The following is a 23,857-nucleotide window of genomic DNA, read 5'->3' as shown; positions in this document are numbered from 1 at the left end:
AACTTCTTCCTGATTTCATTCCTCAACACCCCAGCTCTAATTTTGAATTAATGCCCCCTTGTTCTAGACCCCTGCCCCCCCCAACCCTAGAGGAAATAGTTTTGCAGCATCTATCCTATCCTATTCTTTTTATCATTTTAAACACCTCAATTAGATCACCCCTTAATCTTCTATATGGGTTTATACAACCTCACAATTGAACACTTTAAACCCTGGTACAATTCTGGTGAATCTGTCCTGCACCCCATCCAGGGTCAATATATTCTTCCTGAGGGGCGCTGCCCAGAACTGAACACTGCTCCAGATGGATCTGTACAACTGAGGCATAACTTTGTAGTGCAGTCCCCTTGAAATAAAGGTCAACATTTCATTTGCCTTTGTGATTACTCTTTCTACCTGTGCACTAGCTTTTAGTAAAGTGCTATGAGATGAACGGTGGTCATGATAGGTGCTATATAACTAAGAATTTTTTGAGGATGTTTCCAGTAGAGTGGACAAGGGAGAACCAGTTGATGTGGTATATTTGAACTTTCAGAAGGCTTTCGACAAGGTCCCACACAAGAGATTAATGTGCAAAGTTAAAGCACATGGGATTGGGGGTAGTGTGCTGACGTGGATTGAGAACTGGTTGGCAGACAGGAAACAAAGAGTAGGAGTAAATGGGTACTTTTCAGAATGGCAGGCAGTGACTAGTGGGGTACCGCAAGGTTCTGTGCTGGGGCCCCAGCTGTTTACATTGTACATTAATGATTTAGACGAGGGGATTAAATATAGCATCTCCAAATTTGCGGATGACACCAAGTTGGGTGGCAGTGTGAGCTGCGAGGAGGATGCTATGAGGCTGCAGTGTGACTTGTAAAGGTTAGGTGAGTGGGCAAATGCATGGCAGATGAAGTATAATGTGGATAAATGTGAGGTTATCCACTTTGGTTGTAAAAACAGAGACACAGACAGAATAAAGTAAATGAGTTGACGGCACAAATCATTACAAATGGGTATGATTTGGTGGCCGTTACAGAAACGTGGTTGCAGGGTGGCCAAGACTGGGAATTAAACATACAGGGGTATCTGACAATTCGGAAAGATAGACAAGAAGGGAAAGGAGGTGGGGTAGCTCTGTTAATAAAGGATGATATCAGGGCAGTTGTGAGAGACGATATTGGCTCTAATGAACAAAATGTTGAATCATTGTGGGTGGAGATTAGAGATAGTAAGGGGAAAAGGTCACTGGTGGGCGTAGTTTATTGGCCCCCAAATAATAACTTCACGGTGGGGCGGACAATAATCAAGGGAATAATGGAGGCATGTGAAAAAGGAACGGCAGTAATCATGGGGGATTTTAACCTACATATCGATTGGTCAAATCAAATCGCACGGGGTAGCCTGGAGGAGGAATTCATAGAATGAATAAGGGATTGTTTCTTCGAACAGTATGTTACAGAACCTACAAGGGAGCAAGGTATCTTAGATCTGGTCCTGTGTAATGAGACAGGAAAAATAAACGATCTCCTAGTAAAAGATCCTCTCGGAATGAGTGATCACAGTATGGTTGAATTTGTAATACAGATTGAGGGTGAGGAAGTAGTGTCTCAAACGAGCGTACTATGCTTAAACAAAGGGGACTACAGTGGGATGAGGGCAGAGTTGGCTAAAGTAGACTGGAAACACAGACTAAACGGTGGCAGAATTGAGGAACAGTGGAGCACTTTTAAGGAGTTCTTTCATAGTGCTCAACAAAAATATACAGTGAAAAAAAAGGGCGGTTGGAGAAGGGATAATCAGCCGTGGATAACTAAGGAAATAAAGGAGAGTACCAAATTAAAAACCAATGCGTACAAGATGGCCAAGGTTGGTGGGAAACTAGAAGATTGGGAAAATTTTAAACGACAGCAAAGAATGACTAAGAAAGCAATAAAGAAAGGAAAGATAGATTACGAAAGTAAATTTGCGCAAAACATAAAAACAGATAGTAAAAGCTTTTACCGATATATAAAACAGAAGAGAGTGACTAAAGTAAATGTTGGTGATAGAGAATTCAAACAGGCTGCATTTAGACAGACTGTGAAAATTCACAGACCCCCAAGTCAAGGCTGCTACATGCAGTTCAGCACATTGCATTAAGGCATCAATCAACTTGACATTTTAGGACCCTTGGGTAGCGAGCCAATTAAAAGGTTAAAAGACTATTAATTGAGCCAATAAGGTCAAAGAAGGCGAGTTCTTTTCTGTAAATTGATCCAGGTATAAGTACAGCCATTTTGACCATGTGATCCCAGAAGGACAAAGACCTGGCTTAAAGCCAAGAACTTGTTACTGCTGTCTGCCAAATTAAAGAAGTTAAAACTACAATCGGAGTTCGTATTTCATTGGAAATTAAGAGATCTAACAATTTTGGCATCACGAACACGATCGCTGAGGAAAGAAACTGAATTTTGGACATCGGACCTACATACTGAGGTAAGGACACCTCTTTTTTAAAAAAAGTCCTCGGTCAAAAGTCTCAATTCGCCTCTCCTTCTACGCGATTCCGAAAGCCTCCGGTTTGTGAACCCTCCGGTTGGTAGTCGGCTCGAGGTCCCATAGACGTCTAAACTTCGGCGGTGTGTTAGTTAATTAATCACCGACCTATTGATCTGCTGGAAAGCCTACGACTCGAGACCCCAGTAAATAACTCAGTATTATGGCAGCAGGAGATCAGAGCAAAGAATTGCCTACAACTGTTAAAGGTGGGCAAGCACCACCTGAGGTTTCGCTAGATTTAATTCTCGAACAGTTGAAAGAATACATAGAGCAACAATTCAATTTATCTAAAACCTATATTAAGATCAAACAAAAGTACGGAACCTCCAAAGGAAAAAGGTCTGGGGAAAAACGACGCATATGAAAAATAAAGAGCGAACTAGATGGTCCCTAGCGGTTATGGGCCAGATTCAAAAGCGGAATGAAATTATAATGCGTTCCCAACATGATCGAGAACTGACCAGTACAAAGGATCAATTGCAAGCTGTTTGTGCACAGCTGCGACAGAAAAAGCTTGAACTTGAAAAGCTGGAAGCGGAAGTTAGAGATCTTAAAGGTGAAATTAAAGAATGGAAAAAATCATTAGGTCAAGAGACAGTAATAGGAAAAGGAAAATGTATTGATCAATTCCCAGGGTATCCATGTTTGGATAAATTAAAAGCGCAAACCCGAAGACACGACCGAGGAATAGATATGGATTCTGAATCCTCCGACAATACAGTGTCGGAGGATGACGAATTAGGGGTGTGCTTTGCCCCGTTTAAAAAAAGACAAGTTGTAGTCAAATCAGAAGAGACTGCGGATGAGGGCAGAACCAAAAAAAACGAAGAAAAGGCTGTATGAAAAATACTTAATTCATGATCCGGCAGACCCAGAGAAAATTGATAAATAGTCCAAGGAATTGCCCAATCCAAAGAAAGGGGGAGTAAAAACGTGGGACCAATTGGACCGCTTAAGAAATATATATCAACTTCATCCCTGGGACGGAGTGCAAATTTTGACCATAATGGTGCCAAAAACACAGGGAAGAAAATTGCACGACAAGGTAGAAGAAACTTTGGGGTAGGATGAGCAAGATTTAGATGCAGGATGGGAGGCGATTAAACACTGGCTGCAAGCCTTCAGTCCAGCTAAGACAGACTGGGGGAAAAATTGCAGCCTGCCAACAGAAAGGAACAGAGGAGGTCCTGGAGTATGACGAGCGGTTTAGATGCACGTGGCTAGAACATTCGGGTATGAATAATACGGATGAGGAAATGGATGAACAAGTGTTTGGACCCCTGAAAGCAGCTTTCGTGGCAGGTCTAAAGCCAGAACTGTCCAAAATGCTTAAGGTAGTGTTACCGGACTGGGAAGGTAGAGGAACTACCTTTGCAGCAGTGGTGGATCGATGTAACCAATTAGATCGAGATATGGGAGCTGTACAGGCTATGGGATGGAAATCCCAGGATTCCGATAAACAGTCATTACCTGGAAAATGTCATTATTGTGGGAAAGAAGGTCACTGGGCCAAGACGTGCAGGGCAAAACAGCAAGGTTGTGGCTGGGGAAGAGGACGCAGCCAGGGATACAATTCAGCCAACAAGCCAGGTTTGTCACAAGATAACGACCTCATAGAAGCATTTAAGCGACTGACAATACAACAACAGAAGGAGTTACTTGGGATAGCAAAAAACGATTAGAGCCCAACCTGGCCCCCCTCCTCGCACTAATACAACAGAGGGGAGATGGGCTATATATAACTGTGAGGGTGGGCAATAAGGATGTGGACTGTCTTTTAGACACGGGCGGAATTAACATGCCTACCCCTACAATATGGAGACTCTTTGCCGTTGGATGGTGGGGCACGTACAGCCTATGGAGTTGGGGGCCATAAAATGGAAATTAAAAGGACAACACCGGTACTTATAGGGCTGGGTCCACATGAACTAACCACGCCGGTCTGGATAGGCCCAGTAGATCAACCCCTTTTGGGAATGGACGTTCTAATCCAAGTAGATTCATCGTTGCATTTCGAGGATGGTCGGGTGACATGGTCAATTAGAACTTTGAAGAAAGAAGAATTGAAGGAACACCCGATATGGGCTAAAGATAAGAATGATTGTGGCCCACTCCAGATGGAGCCTGCGTCATTTACAGGGACCAAGCCTCCATGCACTAAACAGTATCCCATCAGTCCAACTGCCATCGCGGGAATCTTATCGGTTATTCAGCAATTGGAGAAACAAGGGGTGCTCCTCCAATAGCCCCGTGTGGCCGGTACAGAAATCTAATGAGACTTGGCGTTTGACTGTCGATTATAGGAAAGCTAACCAGTGTATTGATCAAAAAGCTCCTTTGGTCGCAGATCCCTCCACCATTTTTAATGCCCTCAAACCAGAACAAATATTTCTCGGTTATAGATATGGCCAACGGATTTTGGTCGGTGCCTCTGGCACCGGAGGTTCGACAGTGGTTTGCTTTCACTGTCCAAGGACAACAGTATACTTGGACCCGGTTACCGCAGGGTTTCCACAACAGCCCTACGGTATTCCACATGGCTTTACAAAGCCATTTGCGAGAATTACCTCCCCTGTCATTCACAGTCATCCAATATGTAGACGATATCTTGCTAGCTTCAAACACGGAAGAACAGCATGAACAAGATTTACGAGCTTTGCTGGACCACCTTCGGTTGAAAGGACATAAAGCCAGCATCGACAAAGCACAAATATCCCAAGAAGAGGTTGTATATCTGGGACAAAAGATTTCACAAGGAAAGGGAGAACTTACCCAGGATAGAACTGCAGCCATTCGGGCTGCTAAAAAACCCACCACTATTCAGGAACTAAGGTCTTTTTTGGGATTGTGTAACTTTAACAGAAATTGGATTGACTCCTTCTCACAGCTTGCTCAGCCATTGAATGATATCTTAAAGGGGAAACGTGCCTCTAAAGAAGCCATCACCCTCACAAAAGAACAGCAAGAGGCCTTCCTGAGTTTGAAAAAGGCTTTATGTTCGGCACCGGCTCTGGGAATCCCCGACAGTGGTAAGCCATTTACCCTGTTTGTCCATGAGAAAGAAAGATATATGACAGCTATACTGACACAAGAACATGGGGATCGGCAAAGACCTATTGGCTATTATTCGGCAAAGCTGGATGTGGTAGCCCTCGGATGGGGAAGTTGCCCAAGGGCCATGGAAGCTACATGTCGAACGGTAATGATCACTGCGGGTCTAGTCCTCGACCAAAAGCTGATTGTCAAGTGTCCCCACACTGTACACGCTTTGCTGTCTATGAATAGAATGTCTCAGGTGACAGCAGCAAGATGGACCCGCTGGACAGCAGTTTTGGAAGCTCCTAATCTCCATATCGTCCGGGCCAGCCCAGTTAATCCCGCAACTATGTTCCCGATGTCAGAATCGAGGGAGCAAGAGGGGGGAGAATGTGAAGAGCATGACTGCGTGGAGATTTTAAAAGAAACAGAAGATGCAGCCTTAGCAGAGGAGCCTCTGCACAACCCAGACCTCATCCTGTTTACAGATGGTTCCCCCTTTGTTGACAATGGTACCAGAAAAGCAGGATGGGCAGTTACAACCTTATATGAGGTAGTAGCAAAAGGATGTTTACCCTCAGGAACGTCAGCACAACAGGCCGAGTTACGGGCCCTGTCAGAAGCATGTCGAATAGCAGAAGGACAGACAGCTAATGTCTACACAGATTTGCGTTATGCTTTTGGAGTCGTTCATGACTTTGGTATGTTATGGCGGAAAAGAGGATTCCTCACTGCTGCTGGTACACCTATCCGAAATGGAAAAGAAGTCCGAGACTTACTTGAGTCCGTACAATTATCTCAGGAAGTGTCCATCCTGAAGTGTAAGGCCCATACCAAGGAAAATACCACAGAAGCACAGGGAAATGCCCAGGCAGCTAAAGATGCCACCTCACAGGGCGTTCCTCCAGAAGAACCAACACAGATGTGCAGATTGAAAGCACTCAGGACTCTGACACGAGACCTTCAAACAATGCAAGGCGAATGCTCCAGAGAGGAAAAATGGACATAGATTGAGGCAGGAATTAAGCTATGCGAAGATGGTGTCTGGAGACAAGGAGTTACCGACAAGCCAGTCGCGCCACAAGCGCTTATGCCTTTTTTAGCCCAACAGATCCACTCGTGGGGACATTTGGCCTCACAACAGATGACGGCACGGTTACAGAAAAGCTGGTGGGGTCGGGGATTTAAAAAACATGCCCAGCTGGTAACAGACCGCTGTGTGGTCTGCCAGAAAAATAATTCTGGACCCATCACGGTAATGCCCCAACTGAGGCCCCCTGTCCCTGTCGGACCATTCCAGTATCTGCAGGTTGATTATATATCTCTTCCTTCATGCCAAGGATACATTAACATTCTTGTCATGGTCGACAGATTCTCTACATGGGTAGAAGCTGTCCCAACTAAAAAGAGCCACAGCCAATCACACTGCAAAGGTCTTGTGTAAGGATTACATTCCCCAATGGGGAGTCCCGAGTAGCATTGACTCAGATCAGGGAACACACTTCACAGGTGCTGTCTGCCAAGAAGTCTGTAGGTTACTGAACATTACGTGGGATTTACACTGTCCTCATCATCCACAATCATCAGGACAAGTAGAGCGAATGAATTGAACTCTGAAACAACAGCTTGCCAAATATCACCAAGAAGGAACACCATGGCCCCAGGCATTACCAATAGTGCTATGTAGCATTAGGGCAACCCCGAACAGAACTATAGGTCTAAGCCCATTTGAAATTATAACAGGAAGACCCATGTCGCTGCCAGGAACTATCGATTTATGGAAAGCTGATGTTCACTTAATGAGCGACACTTTATCATACTGTCAGAACTTAACCAATGCTATTAGTTCTGTTTCCTGACAGGTATCGGCAGCTTGGGGTAATCCACCTGAAGGAGGACATGACATCATCCCGGGAGTCTGGGTGTGTGAAAAAGTTGCATAAAGAACCTTTGGGTGCCAAGTGGGAGGGACCTTATCAAGTGTTATTGACCACCCAGGCAGCTGTTAAAGTCCAAGGAAAGAAAGCCTGGATCCACGCTTCACACGTTAAACGAGCACCCGTAACTGAAGCCGAAATCCAATAAGGACAATTACTTTTTGCGAAAATGTATAAATTTACTGTATTATTAATTGTAGGTATTCTAGGCATAGGCCTACTTCTTACTAGCCGACCCTCTGCACCAAAGGGAAATAGTAGGGTAGCAAGGGAATTATATGTAAATACCTTTTTATATATGTCATACATTTATGCCAAACAAGGTAACATTTCTAGTTGTTGGGTGTGTGCGCATATTCCTATTCACTCAAAGGGAGGGATTCCCTTGAGGCCAGTTCCCTTGAATATCTCGGAAATGGCCGAGTGGATAATTAATCAAAACAAAACAGGCAATGCGTTACAGGATACGGAAAACTGGGCACGTAAATGGAAGTCAGCAGGTTACAATCTGACTACCTTTGAAGGGGGATACCAACCGTGCTACAATAATTCCAAACGGCCCCCATTTTTTGTTATCACTCATACAACGGGAATAGGAAGACTGGGGGAATCGGTCTGTCTGATTAGAAACATCAAAGGAGGCCAAAATATGGGGTATAGTAACTGCTCCCGGAATTATAATATAATCAAGCCACGGAACCGTCCAAACTGGGCCGATGTGGGAATTTTTAACGTAACGGGGATTCTGAATAAAACAGATGGAAAAGCCTGGACAGGCCCCGGAGTGTTGCTGACAATGAAACAGCTAACATTCATTGCATATAATGGCACCTATTGGGTGTGTGGCCACAAGGCCTACCCTTGGCTGCCCCAGAATTGGATGGGATCCTGCTATTTAGCCTACATTGTGCCTTATATGTATCATATAAAGTCACTGTCGGAACATTTACACCGTCCTAAGAGAGCTATCACAGAAACAGAGAGGTTCTTTGCCATTCTGATCCCCAGGTATGGGACCGCCAGACTGGCAAGGGAATCCATTAACATGGCATCCGTTGTGGAAGGGGTAGCCAATGATACCTCAGAGGCCCTAGTTAAAATCAATGCAGAAATGGTAGCAATCCGCACAGTAGCCCTACAGAATAGACTGGCCCTTGATTACATCCTGGCTGAAAAGGGAGGTACCTGCACCCTACTCGGAACTGAGTGTTGCACAAATATCCCAGATAGCTCCGAAGAAATTACCCACTTAGCGAAGCATATCCAAAAGGAGGTAGAAAAACTTAAGCAACCCCCATCATTCACTTTGTGGAGTGGAGCCACTGAATGGCTAGGTTCAATAGGAACTTCATTGGTGGAAGGTTTAATTCTATTTGTTGTAATTATTTTACTTTTATATTGTTTGTTTATGTTGATTAAATGTTGTTGTGACCAGGCGGCTGTAGCTGCTGTCCCGCAGGTGAGACACCTTGCAGGTCCCAGCAGACCGTCTGTACATGGCACAGGGGTATGATATGCTTAAGGGAAGGTTGTTTACTGGTTGAATTAAGATATTGATTTGGATTAAATTGGAATAAGGTTAATTAACCTACTAAAACCAGACTTCCATTGTGGCCACGATGGAACTCGGGTTGGTGTAAATTTGTGTGGAAGCTACTAGTCCGGACATGTGGCGAAACACATCAACAAATTTTTAGAAGGAAACTCTATTTAACATGTATGAAATTATTTTGTAGAATGTTTAACCAGTGATACCTGATGTTTTATGATTCAGTTTGTGAAATAATCAAAGGGGGGATTGATAGAGAATTCAAACAGGCTGCATTTAGACCGACTGTGAAAATTCAGACCCCCAAGTCAAGGCTGCTACATGCAGTTCAGCATGTTGCATTAAGGCATCAATCAACTTGACATTTTAGGACCCTTGGCTAGCGAGCCAATTAAAAGGTTAAAAGACTATTAATTGAGCCAATAAGGTCAAAGAAGGCGAGTTCTTTTCTGCAAATTGATCCAGGTATAAGTACAGCCATTTTGACCATGTGGTCCCAGAAGGACAAAGACCTGGCTTAAAGCCAAGAACTTGTTACTGCTGTCTGCCAAATTAAAGAAGTTAAAACTACAATCGGAGTTCGTATTTCATTGGAAATTAAGAGATCGAACAGTTGGTCCCTTAGAAGATGAGAAGAGGGATTTAATAATGGGAAATGTGGAAATGGCTGAGACCTTAAACAATTATTTTGCTTCGGTCTTCATAGTGGAAGACACAAAAACCATGCCAAAAATTGCTGGTCACGGGAATGTGGGAAGGGAGGACCTTGAGATAATCACCATCACTAGGGGGGTAGTGCTGGACAGGCTAATGGGACTCAAGGTAGACAAGTCCCCTGGTCCTGATGAAATGCATCCCAGGATATTAAAAGAGATGGCGGAAGTTACAGCAGATGCATTCGTTATAATCTACCAAAATTCTCTGGACTCTGGGGAGGTACCAGTGGATTGGAAAGCAGCTAATGTAACGCTTCTGTTTAAAAAAGGGGGCAGACAAAAGGCAGGTAACTATAGGCCGGTTAGTTTAACATTTGTATTGGGGAAAATGCTTGAAGCTATCATTAAGAAAGAAATAGCAGGACATCTAGATAGGAATCGTGCAATCAAGCAGACGCAACATGGATTCATGAAGGGGAAATCATGTTTAACTAATTTACTGGAATTCTTTGAGGATATAACGAGCATGGTGGTTAGAGGTGTACCAATGGATGTGGTATATTTAGCTTTCCAAAAGGCATTCGATAAGGTGCCACACAAAAGGTTACTGCAGAAGATAAAGGTACGCGGAGTCAGAGGAAATGTATTAGCATGGATAGAGAATTGGCTTGCTAACAGAAAGCAGAGAGTCGTGATAAATGGGTCCTTTTCAGGTTGGAAATCGGTGGTTAGTGGTGTGCCACAGGGATCGGTGCTGGGACCACAACTGTTTACAATATACATAGATGACCTGGAAGAGGGGACAGAGTCCAAACAAAATTTGCAGATGACAAAGATTAGTGGGAAAACGGGTTGTGTCGAGGACACAGAAAGGCTGCGAAGAGATTTAGATAGGTTAAGCGAATGGGCTAAGGTTTGGCAGATGGAATACAATGTTGAAAAATGTGAGGTCATCCACCTTGGAAAAAAAAACAGTAAAAGGGAATATTATTTGAATGGGGAGAAATTACAACATGCTGCGGTGCAGAGGGACCTGGGAGTCCTTGTGCATGAATCCCAAAAAGTTAGTTTGCAGGTGCAGCAGGTAATCAGGAAGGCGAATGGAATGTTGACCTTCATTGCGAGAGGGATGGAGTACAAAAGCAGGGAGGTCCTGCTGCAACTGTATAGGGTATTGGTGAGGCCGCACCTGGAGTACTGCGTGCAGTTTTGGTCACCTTTCTTAAGGAAGGATATACTAGCTTTGGAGGGGATACAGAGACGATTCACTAGGCTGATTCCAGAGATGAGGGGGTTACCTTATGATGATAGATTGAGTAGTCTGGGTCTTTACTCATTGGAGTTCAGAAGGATGAGGGGTAATCTTATAGAAACATTTAAAATCATGAAAGGGATAGACAGGATAGAGGCAGAGAGGTTGTTTCCACTGGTCGGGGAGATTAGAACTAGGGGGCACAGCCTCAAAATACGGGGGAGCCAATTTAAAACCGAGTCGAGAAGGAATTTCTTCTCCAAGAGGGTTGTGAATCTGTGGAATTCTCTGCCCAAGGAAGCAGTTGAGGCTAGTTCATTGAATGTATACAAATCACAGATAGATAGATTTTTAACCAAAAAGGGAATTAAGGGTTATGGGGAGAGGGCGGGTAAGTGGAGCTGAGTCCACGGCCAGATCAGCCATGATCTTGTTGAATGGCGGAGCAGACTCGAGGGGCTAGATGGCCTATTCCTGTTCCTAATTCTTATGTTCTTATTATCTGAATGGTGACAGATTAGGAAAAGGGGAGGTGCAACGAGACCTGGGTGTCATGGTACATCAGTCACTGAAGGTTGGCATGCAGGTACAGCAGGCGGTTAAGAAAGCAAATGGCATGTTGGCCTTCATAGTGAGGGGATTTGAATACAAGGGCAGGGAGGTGTTACTACAGTTGTACAGGGCCCTGGTGAGGCCACACCTGGAGTATTGTGTACAGTTTTGGTCTCCTAACTTGAGGAAGGACATTCTTGCTATTAAGGGAGTGCAGTGAAGGTTCACCAGACTGATTCCCAGGATGGCAGGACTGACATATCAAGAAAGACTGGATCAACTGGGCTTGTATTCACTGGAGTTCAGAAGAATGAGAGGGGATCTCATAGAAACGTTTAAAATTCTGACGGGTTTAGACAGGTTAGATGCAGGAAGAATGTTCCCAATGTTGGGGAAGTCCAGAACCAGGGGTCACAGGCTAAGGATAAGGGATAAGCCATTTAGGACCGAGATGAGGAGAAACTTCTTCACCCAGAGAGTGGTGAACCTGTGGAATTCTCTACCACAGAAAGTTGTTGAGGCCAATTCACTAAATATATTCAAAAAGGAGTTAGATGTAGTCCTTACTACTAGGGGGATCAAGGGTTATGGCGAGAAAGCAGGAATGGGGTACTGAAGTTGAATGTTCAGCCATGAATTCATTGAATGATGGTGCAGGCTCGAAGGACCGAATGGCCTACTCCTGCACCTATTTTCTATGTTTCTATGTTTCTCGAAAACCATTCACTCCTCCACAGCTCCTAGTCTGTCACCATTAACAAAACACTGTGGTTTGTCTTTCTTGGATTCAATGTGGATGGCCCCACACTGCTCCAGATTAATTTCAACTGACAGTCTCCGTGTCCCTTTGTAATTTCCTGATACCATCGACACAATTCACTGTGCCTCCTAACTTTGTGTCATCTGCAAAGTTGCTTATACACTTGCCTCCGCTTATAGCGAACACGTTGGCGTTAACGCGACCAAGTGATCTCGATGAAAGCAGACTGGGTTGGTGGAATGGATTACAGAGTAGGGACCCCGTCACTGATGAAGCCTGCTCACTACTATATCTATACATATCTATAGATATGTAAAGAGTAAAAGGTTAGTAAAGACAAACATAGGTCCCCTGCAGTCAGAATCAGGGGAAGTCATAACAGGGAACAAAGAAATGGCAGACCAATTGAACAAGTACTTTGGTTCGGTATTCACTAAGGAGGACACAAACAACCTTCCGGATATAAAAGGGGTCAGAGGGTCTGGTAAGGAGGAGGAACTGAGGGAAATCCTTATTAGTCGGGAAATTGTGTTGGGGAAATTGATGGGATTGAAGGACGATAAATCCCCAGGGCCTGATGGACTGCATCCCAGAGTACTTAAGGAGGTGGCCTTGGAAATAGCAGATGCATTGACAGTCATTTTCCAACATTCCATTGACTCTGGATCAGTTCCTATCGAGTGGAGGGTAGCCAATGTTCAGCCATGAACTCATTGAATGGCGGTGCAGGCTCGAAGGGCCGAATGGCCGACTCCTGCACCTATTTTCTATGTTACTGCCTGAACATGCAGGTCACTATCTGAGGAGTTTGAATATTACAGCTTCTTTGGATAGAGCATTTGAAAGTTGCAAGTATTACACAGCAGTCAGTGGCAATAAAGTCAATGCCTTCAGGACCAATTAACTGGCATCCAATCACAAAGTGCCAATTTCACAAGCAGACCTCCCGCCTCCCAAGATTTCAAAACAACGGGGGGGCAAATAAATTAAGATTTGTGTTTATATAGCACCTTTCACAGGACACCCCAAAGCACTTTACAGCCAAAGAAGTACTGTTGTAATGTAAGAAACGCGGCAGGCAATTTACACACAGCAAGCTCCCACAAACAGCAATGTGATAATGACCCAGATAATATGTATCGCTAAAGTGATATTGATTGAGGGATAAATATTGGCCAGAACACTGGGGATAACTCCCCTGCTCTTCTTCGAAATAGCGCCATAGGATCTTTTACGGCCGCCCGAGAGGTGAAATTCGGCCCCTCCGACAGTGCGGCGCTGCCTCAGTACTGCCCCTCCGACAGTGCGGCGCTGCCTCAGTACTGCCCCTCCGACAGTGCGGCGCTGCCTCAGTACTGCCCCTCCGACAGTGCGGCGCTGCCTCAGTACTGCCTCCGACAGTGCGGCGCTGCCTCAGTACTGCCTCCGACAGTGCGGCGCTGCCTCAGTACTGCCCCTCCGACAGTGCGGCGCTGCCTCAGTACTGCCCCTCCGACAGTGCGGCGCTGCCTCAGTACTGCCCCTCCGACAGTGCGGCGCTGCCTCAGTACTGCCTCCGACAGTGCGGCGCTGCCTCAGTACTGCCCCTCCGACAGTGCGGCGCTGCCTCAGTACTGCCCCTCCGACAGTGCGGCGCTGCCTCAGTACTGCCCCTCCGACAGTGCGGCGCTGCCTCAGTACTGCCCCTCCGACAGTGCGGCGCTGCCTCAGTACTGCCCCTCCGACAGTGCGGCGCTGCCTCAGTACTGCCCCTCCGACAGTGCGGCGCTGCCTCAGTACTGCCCCTCCGACAGTGCGGCGCTGCCTCAGTACTGCCCCTCCGACAGTGCGGCGCTGCCTCAGTACTGCCCCTCCGACAGTGCGGCGCTGCCTCAGTACTGCCCCTCCGACAGTGCGGCGCTGCCTCAGTACTGCCCCTCCGACAGTGCGGCGCTCCCTCAGTACTGCCCCTCCGACAGTGCGGCACTCCCTCAGCACTGTGCTGGAGTGTGTACCCAAGTCCCTGGAGTGGGACTTGAACCCACAACCTTCTGACTTAGAGGAGAGTGTGCCACCCACTGAACCACGGCTGACATCGGTAAGGCCAGAGGATTGATGAGCTGCGAAGAACTCATTGAGCTGCCCGAAATAGCCGCCGTACTTTATGCGTGAAATAATTGACCATGTGGCAACAAATGTATTTGCCGCTGATTTCACCATAGGCAGGTTGTGGGGGGGGGGGGCAACTCTCTATGGTTGGTTATCAAGTCAGAACAGGATCAGGATTGGCTGTGAAGCCCTACATGGTAAAATAGCCAATGAGAATCACTGCCCAGGCTAGGTATTTGGCAAGATACTGTGAGGAGCAGGACTGTACCAGCAGGAATCAGTGCCCTTTGGATGACACATAAATCATGTATAACAATAACCTGTATTTATATAGCTCCTTTAACGCAGTAAAATGTCCCAGGTGCTTCACAGAAGCGTTACCAAACGAATTTGATACCAGCCCCATAAGGAGAAATGAAGGCAGATGACCAAAGACTTGGTCAAAGAGGGAGGTTTTAAGGAGCGACTTAAAGCTGAAGAAGCGGAGAGGGTTCAGGATGGGAATTGCAGAGCTTGGGGGCGAGACAGCTGAAGGCACGGCTGCCAATGGTGGGGTGATTGAAATCGGGGATGCTCAAGAGATCAGAATTGGAGGAGCGCAGATAATCTCGGGGGGTTGTGGGGCTGCAGGAGATTAGAGGTGGGGAGGGGGGAGGCAATGGACGGATTTGAATTTTGAATCGAGGCGTTGTTTAACCGGGAAGCAATGTATGTCAGCGAGCACAGGGGTGATGGGTGAGCAGGACTTTGGTGCGAGTTAGGACACGGACAGCAGAGTTTTGGATGAGTTCAAGTTTATGGAGGGTGTAACACGGGGAGCCCAGCCAGGAGAGGGTTAGAATAATCAAGTCGAGAAGTGACAAAAGCATGGATGAGAGTTTGTGATTTGTGGCTGGGAGTGCTTATTCCCTGAGCTGAAGGCAGAGTAAACAGGGGCGGAGTGGGTGGGGGGTTGGGCGGAGTGGGGGGGTGGGGGAGGGAAGGGGAAGGGGGAGGGGGAGGGAAGGGGGAGGGGGAGGGAAGGGGGAGGGGGAGGGAAGGGGGAGGGAAGGGGAAGGGGAGGGGAGGGAAGGGGGAGGGAAGGGGGAGGGGGAGGGGAGGGGGAGGGAAGGGGGAGGGAAGGGGGAGGGGGAGGGAAGGGGGAGGGGGAGGGAAGGGGGAGGGGGGAGGGAAGGGGGAGGGGGAGGGGAAGGGGGAGGGGGAGGGAAGGGGGAGGGGGAGGGAAGGGGAGGAGGGAGGAAGGGGGAGGGGGAGGGAAGGGGGAGGGGGAGGGAAGGAGGGGGGAGGGAAGGGGAGGGGGGAGGGAAGGGGGAGGGGAAGGGGGAGGGGGAGGGGAGGGAAGGGGAGGGGAAGGGGAGGGGGAGGGAAGGGGGAGGGGGAGGAAGGGGGAGGGGGAGGGAAGGGGGAGGGGGAGGGAAGGGGGAGGAAGGGGGAGGGGGAGGGGGAGGGGAGGGAAGGGGGAGGAAGGGGAAGGGAAGGGGAGGGAAGGGGGAGGGAAGGGGGAGGGGAAGGGGGAGGGAAGGGGGAGGGAAGGGGGAGGGAAGGGGGAGGGAAGGGGGAGGAAGGGGGAGGGAAGGGGGAGGGAAGGGGGAGGGAAGGGGGAGGGAAGGGGGAGGGAAGGGGGAGGGAAGGGGAGGGAAGGGGGAGGGAAGGGGGAGGGAAGGGGAAGGGGGGAAGGGGAGGGAAGGGGGAGGGGAAGGGGGAGGGAAGGGGGAGGGAAGGGGGAGGGAAGGGGGAGGGAAGGGGGAGGGAAGGGGGAGGGAAGGGGGAGGGAAGGGGGAGGGAAGGGGAGGGAAGGGGGAGGGAAGGGGGAGGGGAAGGGGGAGGGGAAGGGGGAGGGAAGGGGGAGGGAAGGGGGAGGGAAGGGGGAGGGAAGGGGGAGGGAAGGGGGAGGGAAGGGGGAGGGAAGGGGGGAGGGAAGGGGGAGGGAAGGGGGGGGAAGGGAGGGAAGGGGAGGGAAGGGGGAGGGAAGGGGGAGGGAAGGGGAGGAAGGGGAGGGAAGGGAGAGGGAAGGGAGAGGAAGGGGGGAGGGGGAGGGGGAGGGGAGGGGGAAGGGGGGAGGGGGAGGGAAGGGGGAGGGGGAGGGAAGGGGGAGGGGGAGGGGGAGGGGGAGGGGGGGAGGGGGAGGGGGAGGGGGGGAGGGTGTGGTGGAGGGGAGGAGGTGGTGGAGTGTGTTGGAGTGGGGGGCGGGGGTGGTGGAGTGGGGGGAGGGTGGTGGGGGGGGTGGAGTGCGATGCTGGATACATGCAATGCCTGACCCCTGTGCATTCAGGACGTTCCCAAGAGTGGCCAGGTATTGGTGTCAGGAACAGGCACAAGTAAAGTGCACAAGTGAGGCATCTTTGGCTCTCAACTTCCAGTGGACCGAACGAGGATCACCAGCAATTAGTGAGCCGAGATCCGTGCTCCCAGCCGAGCAGAGGAGCCAAGTGGGGCCAGTAGCAAGGTCGCGGAGGATATAAAGGCGAAGGTTTGCCTGCCCCCACCCCCGAACCAGCAGGATGCCCGTGCTGGAGGGCCTTTGACTGTGGTCTGTGCACAGTCACCTCTCAGGCCTGCAACCAATTGGATTCCCCTGTCCAGCGGTGAGCCCCGCCTCCGTGTCAGCCCACACCTGCGGGACACTGGGCCAATTATAGGCGGGTAAAGGTTAGGTCTGGGTGCGCTCGACCTGACTTGACCCAGGTTGGCAGGGGGGGGGCAGCGGGGAGAGAGAGAAAGGAAAACAGGCCTGATGGAGTTCTGTCTGTACTGAATTCCACGCGAGATTTACAACATCTGAGGTATTCCGTTAATTCAAAATGTACTGTATGTAAATACGGCTATTAAAGCTAAATTTAATTTTGCTGCAAAATATAAACTCGTCTTACAGATTCAAAGATAGCGACTCCATTTGCTCCAACGTTCCCACTTGGTGTGACTCCCAGTCCTCCAATCAGACCAGCACAGAGATCACTGAAACATAAAAAGAAAATAACTGCAGGATAACATTGCAGAAAATAATGGAGCCCAGTAATATTAGCCAGTAGCCAATGTAACCCCACTTTTTAAAAAAGGAGGGAGAGAGAAAACAGGGAATTATCGACCAGTTAACCTGACATCGGTAGTGGGGAAAATGTTGGAATCAATTATTAAAGATGAAATAGCAGCGCATTTGGAAAGCAGTGACAGGATCGGTCCAAGTCAGCATGGATTTATGAAAGGGAAATCCTGCTTGACAAATCTAGAATTTTTTTGAGGATGTAACTAATAGCGTGGACAAGAGAGAACCAGAGGATGTGCTGTATTTGGACTTTCAAAAGGCTTTTGACAAGGTCCCACACAAGAGATTAATGTGCAAAATTAAAGCACATGGTATTGGGGGTAATGTATTGATGTGGATAGAGAACTGGTTGGCAGACAGGAAGCAGAGAGTCGGGATAAACGGGTCCTTTTCAGAATGTCAGGCAGTGACTAGTTGGGTACCACAAGGTTCAGTGCTGGGATCCCAGCTATTTACAATATACATTAATGATTTGGACGAAGAAATTGAATGTAATATCCCCAAGTTTACATAGAAACATAGAAAATAGGTGCAGGCCCTTCGAGCCTGCACCGCCATTCAATAAGATCATGGCTGATCATTCCTTCAGGACCCCTTTCCTGCTTTCTCTCCATACCCCTTGATCCCCATAACCGTAAGAGCCATATCTAACTCCCTCTTGAATATATCCAATGAACTGGCATCAACAACTCACTGCGGCAGGGAATTCCACAGGTCAACAACTCTCTGAGTGAAGAAGTTTCTCCTCATCTCAGTCCTAAATGGCCTACCGCTTATCCTAAGACTATGTCCCCTGGTTCTGGACTTCCCCAATATCAAGAACATTCTTCCCGCATCTAACCTGTCCAGTCCCGTCAGAATCTTATATGTTTCTATGAGATCCCCTCTCATCCTTCTAAACTCCAATGTATAAAGGGTCCAGTCGATCCAGTCTCTCCTCATATGACAGTCCAGCCATCCCTGGAATCAGTCTGGTGAACCTTCGCTGCACTCCCTCAATAGCAAGAACGTCCTTCCTCAGACTAGGAGACCAAAACTGAACACAATATTCCAGGTGAGGCCTCACTAAGACCCTGTACAACTGCAGTACGATCTCCCTGCTCCTATATTCAAATTCCCTAGCTATGAAGGCCAACATACCATTTGCCTTCTTCACTGCCTGTTGTACCTTTATGCCCACTTTCAGTGACTGATGAACCATGACACCCAGGTCTCGTTGCACCTCCCCTTTTTCTAGTCTACCGCCATTCAGATAATATTCTGCCTTCGTGTTTTTGCCCCCAAAATAGATAACCTCACATTTATCCACATTATACTGCATCTGCCATGTATTTGCCCACTCACCTAATCTGTCCAAGTCTCTTAGCATCCTCCTCACAGCTCACACCGTCACCCGGTTTAGTGTCATCCGCAAACTTGGAGATATTACAATCTATTCCTTCATTCAAATCGTTAATGTATATTGTAAAGAGCTGGGGTCAGCATTGAGCCCTGCGGCACCCCACTAGTCACTGCCTGCCATTCTGAAAAGGACCCGTTTATCCCCACTCTCTGCTTCCTGTCTGCAAACCAGTTCTCTATCCACGTCAGTACATTACCCCCAATACCATGCGCTTTAATTTTGTACACCAATCTCTTGTGCGGGACCTTGTCAAAAGCCTTTTAAAAGTCCAAATACACCACTAATAGAGTGGACAAGATTCTCCCTTGTCCACTCTGCTAGTTACATCCTCAAAAAATTCCAGAAGATTCGTCAAGCATGATTTCCCTTTCATAAATCATTCAAATGAGGAAAGGTGAACAATTGCTTAATTAGGTTGGACTTCCAGATATTTTCATAATAGTTCCTTCATAATTTTTTGTGGGTGGAAGATGCCTTATTCAATCATTTTAAGAAGGGATGGTGCCTCAGCCAATCATTCTAGTCAAAGATAGTTGACATATAACATATATAAATACTAGCAGATCTCCAGGAGCATGAAGAATCAGAATAAATATTATTTTATAATGATGGGATAATGCACCAATATAATGGATGTCGCAAGCACTGCTCAAGGACAAAAATAAATATAAAGCTGATTTTATGAAATGGGATTGGCGCATCATTGGGACCAAATATTGCGAAATCAGACACATGTTCCTTGTGATTTTGTGCCAGTAACTGTGAATGTTACTGGTGCAGCCAGTTTTTTTGTGGCAGGCTCTTTCCAAGAAAACATGAGAAATCTCAGTTATATTTTCCAAGCTTCAGTGTATTTTTTTATATCATAGAGGTCACACTGGGGTCTGGTAACATCATCAATTTTCATTTGAAAAACAGCAGCAGGAAAGAGCCCTCCACTTCTACTCTGTGGCAGGATTTGAGGAGGTGCAGCATATAATTGATTGAACTCATGCGACCATAACCCCTGATGCCCCTATCCCCAAAGCAACTTAATTCCTGAATAGTAAGGACTACCATTCTATAATGTATAGGTGATCTACAAATATTACAGAATTATATAGATATAGTGGCAGCTCCCATGATTCTCTCACCTTAGTACAAACTACATTGCCAACATTATTTGAAGTGCCAAGACTCCAGAGATGGCTGTAGGAGGACCAAGGATATGTTCTGCCGCTGTGGATTATTACTACATTACTGCATCTAAGGAGAGGTACAAATTGGCTCACGCTTTCACCAGAGTAATAGTGGAACACATCTTTGGCTTCAAGCAATGAGTCCGATGCTTGGGTAGATCAGGGAGAATACTACAGATTATTGTAGACAACTGTATCCTGCAAAACTTTTCCTTACAAGAGGAGCCTAAATATAGAGCAGACAGGTAGAAGAAAGTACAAACAAACAAGACTGACCAGAACATAAAAGGATCAGCAGCACAACAAACAACTTAATCAGTAAAAGTCATCAGGCAGGATCCAAAAAACCAAACCATTAGTTACTTAAATTATATTTCCAAAGAATAACAGTCGTCACCATTTGTGCCCAATCTCCTTGCCAAATAAAACCTTCTCTTCATTGAGCCAACCCCTATATTTGGATACATGAATGCAACACCTTTTCTCCACAACTAACTTCAAGAGCCCCATACTAGAATAACTGGCAGGACACAGAGGATCAGTCAATCAAACATGTACCTGTATTAAAGTTTACAATGTATGGGGCAGGTGTTTGCAGATGACACTAAGCTGGGTGGCAGTGTGAGCTGCGAGGAGGATGCTAAGAGGCTGAAGGGTGACTTGGACAGGTTAGGCAAGTGGACAATGCATGACAGATGCATTATATTGTAGATAAATGTGGTGTTATCCATTTTGGTGGCAAAAACACAAAGGCAGAATATTATCTGAATGGTGACAGATTAGGAAAAGGGGAGGTGCAATGAGACCTGGGTGTCATGGTACATCAGTCACTGAAAGTTGGCATGCAGGTACAGCAGGCGGTGAAGGCGGCAAATGGCATGTTGGCCTTCATAGCGAGAGGATTTGAGTATAGGAGCAGGGAGGTCTTACTGCAGTTGTACAGGGCCTTGGTGAGGCCACACCTTGAATATTCTGTACAGTTTTGGTCTCCTAATCTGAGAAAGGACATTCTTGCCATTGAGGGAGTGCAGCGAAGGTTCACCAGACTGATTCCTGGGATGGCAGGACTGACATATGAAGAAAGGCTGGATCGATTAGGCTTATATTCACTGGAATTTAAAAGAATGAGAGGGGATCTCATAGAAACATAAAATTCTGATGGAATTGAACAGGTTAGATGCAGGAAGAATGTTCCCGATGTTGGGCAAGCCCAGAACCAGGGATTACAGTCTCAGGATAAGGGGTAAGCCATTTAGGACCGAGAAGAGGAGAAATTTCTTCACTATGAGAATTGTGAACCTGTGGAATTCTCTATCACAAAGTTGTTGAGGCCAGTTCGTTAGATATAGCCCTTACGGCTAAAGGGAAGAATTGAATGATCAGCCATGATCATATTGAATGGTGGTGCAGGCTCGAAGGGCCGAATGGCCTACTCCTGCAACTATTTTCTATGTTTCTATGAGCACAGTCTGAGACAGCCCAGTAACTGCTCACACTCAGCCCAGTAACTGCTCACACTCAGCCTGTGACAGCCCAGTAACTGCTCACACTCAGCCCAGTAACTGCTCACACTCAGCCTGTGACAGCTCAGTAACTGCTCAGTCTGTGACAGCCCAGTAACTGCTCACACTCAGCCTGTGATAGCCCAGTAACTGCTCACACTCACAGCCTGCGACAGCCCAGTAACTGCTCACACTCACAGCCTGTGACAGCCCAGTAACTGCTCACACTCACAGCCTGTGACAGCCCAGTAACTGCTCACACTCACAGCCTGTGACAGCCCAGTAACTGCTCACACTCACAGCCTGCGACAGCCCAGTAACTGCTCACACTCACAGCCTGTGACAGCCCAGTAACTGCTCACACTCACAGCCTGTGACAGCCCAGTAACTGCTCACACTCACAGCCTGTGACAGCCCAGTAACTGCTCACACTCACAGCCTGTGACAGCCCAGTAAGCTGGAGGAGGTTACAGAGATAGGGAGGGGTGAGACAATGGAGTGATGGGAAAACAAGGATGAGAAATTTTTTTTAAATCGAGGCGTTGCTTAACGGAAAGCTAATGTAAGTCAGCGAGCACAGGGGTGATGGATGAATGGAACTTGGTGCGAGTTAGGACACGGGCTGCCGCGTTTTGGATGACCTCAAGTTTACGCAGGGTGCAATGTGGGATGCCAGACAGGGGTGTGTGGGAATAGTCAAGTCTAGAGGTAACAAAGGCATGGATGAGGGCTTCAGGATGAGGGTTTCAGTGGATGAGCTGAGGCAGGGGCGGAGACGGGCGATGTTACGGAAGTGGAAATAGACGGTCTTAATTATGCCGCAGATATGTGGTCGGAAGTTCATTTCAAGGTCACATATGTCACCAAGGTTGTGAACAGTCTGGTTCAGCCTCAGACAGAAGCTGGGGAGAGGGATGGAGTCAGTGGCTGAGGAATGGAGTTTGTGGCGGGGACCGAAAACAATGGTTTCAGTCTCCCCAATATTTAATTGAAGAAAATTTCTGCTCATTCAGTACTAGATGTCGCACAGTCCGACAGTTTAGAGACTGTGGAGGGGTCAAGAGAAGTGGTGGTGAGGTGGAGCTGGGTGCCATTAGCGTAGATGTGGAAACTGGCGCTGTGTTTTCGGATGATGTCGCCAAGGGGCAACATGTAGATGGGAAAGGAGGGGGTCAGGGATAGATCCTTGGGGGACACCAGAGGTAATGATGCAGGAGTGGGAAGAGAAGCCGTTGCAGGTGATTCTCTGGCTACGATTAGATGGATAAGAATGGAACCAGGCGAGTGCAGTCCCACCCAGCTGGACAATGGTGGAGAGGCGTTGGAGGAGGATGGGGTGGTCAACTGTGTCAAAGGCTGCAGACAGGTCGAGGAGGACAAGGAGGGATAGTTTACTTTTGTCACACTCACAAAGGATGTCATCGTGACTTTGATGAGAGCCGTTTCGGTACTGTGGCAGGGGCTGAATCCTAAATGGAGGGATTCAAACATGGAGCTGCGGGAAAAGTGGGCACTGAAATGGGGAGGCGATAACACGTTCCAAGGACTTGAGAGGAAAGGGAGGCTGGAGATGGGGCAGTATGTTCGCAACATCGAAGGGGGTCAAGGGTTAATTTTTTGAGAAGGGTGATGACAGCAGATTTGAAGGAGAGGTGGACAGTACCTGAAGAGAGAACAATTAACAATGTCAGCTAACATGGGATCAGTAAGGGAAGTTATGCGGTCAGTAGTTAGTAGGAATAGGGTCAAGGGAGCAGGAAGTGGGTCTCATTGTCAAGATGAGCAGGGAGAGGTCTTCAGGGGAGATTGGAGAGAAACTGGAGAAAAATGTCAGAGCTAGGGCAGGGGCTAACCTTTGGCCCGGTAGGCTAGGGCAAGGAAGGAAGGCAGAGGCAGCTGATTGGATGGTCTCAAATCTAGGTCGCCACGTCCAGTGCTAACACTGATGGATGCTGCACTGTTTGAGGTGCTGTCTTTCAGATGATCTGGTAAACTGAGGCCCAATTGTACCCTCTAAGTTTTTTATCACGTGCGGTCCCTTAAAACGTACTGCCGCATGCCTGGTATCTCTTCCGGTGACAGAAACTGGTGAGTGGACTGCGTGGGATCGCCCAAATGGTGCAGAGTCGCACATAGAAACATAGAAATTTACAGCGCAGAAGGAGGCCATTTCGGCCCATTGTGTCCGCGCCGGCCGACAAAGAGCCGCCCTGAAGGTTACATATAAACCTACGAACAATGGCGGAAAGGTAAAGAGTACCCAGCCCAACCAGTCCGCCCCACACAACTGCGACACCCCTTGCACCGAAACATTCGACACTCCACTCCAACCGGAGCCATGTGATCTCCTGGGAGAGGCAAAAACCAGATAAAAACCCAGGC

General features: G+C 47.6%; 1 protein-coding gene across 1 annotated transcript in view; it reads right to left on the bottom strand.

Moving 5' to 3' along the window:
- The window catches only part of idh3a (isocitrate dehydrogenase (NAD(+)) 3 catalytic subunit alpha), a 55,842-nt gene that overhangs the window by 4,617 nt on the left and 27,368 nt on the right, over positions 1–23,857 (bottom strand). Inside the window, exon 9 of the mRNA XM_070865241.1 lies at positions 17,221–17,305. Coding sequence (XP_070721342.1) covers positions 17,221–17,305 — 85 coding nt within the window. The remainder of the gene's footprint in view (positions 1–17,220; positions 17,306–23,857) is intronic.

This window comes from Pristiophorus japonicus, chromosome 21, assembly GCF_044704955.1.
Source record: "Pristiophorus japonicus isolate sPriJap1 chromosome 21, sPriJap1.hap1, whole genome shotgun sequence".
In the NCBI taxonomy this organism is placed as follows: domain Eukaryota; kingdom Metazoa; phylum Chordata; class Chondrichthyes; family Pristiophoridae; genus Pristiophorus; species Pristiophorus japonicus.
This window is presented reverse-complemented; position numbering and strand designations above follow the sequence as displayed.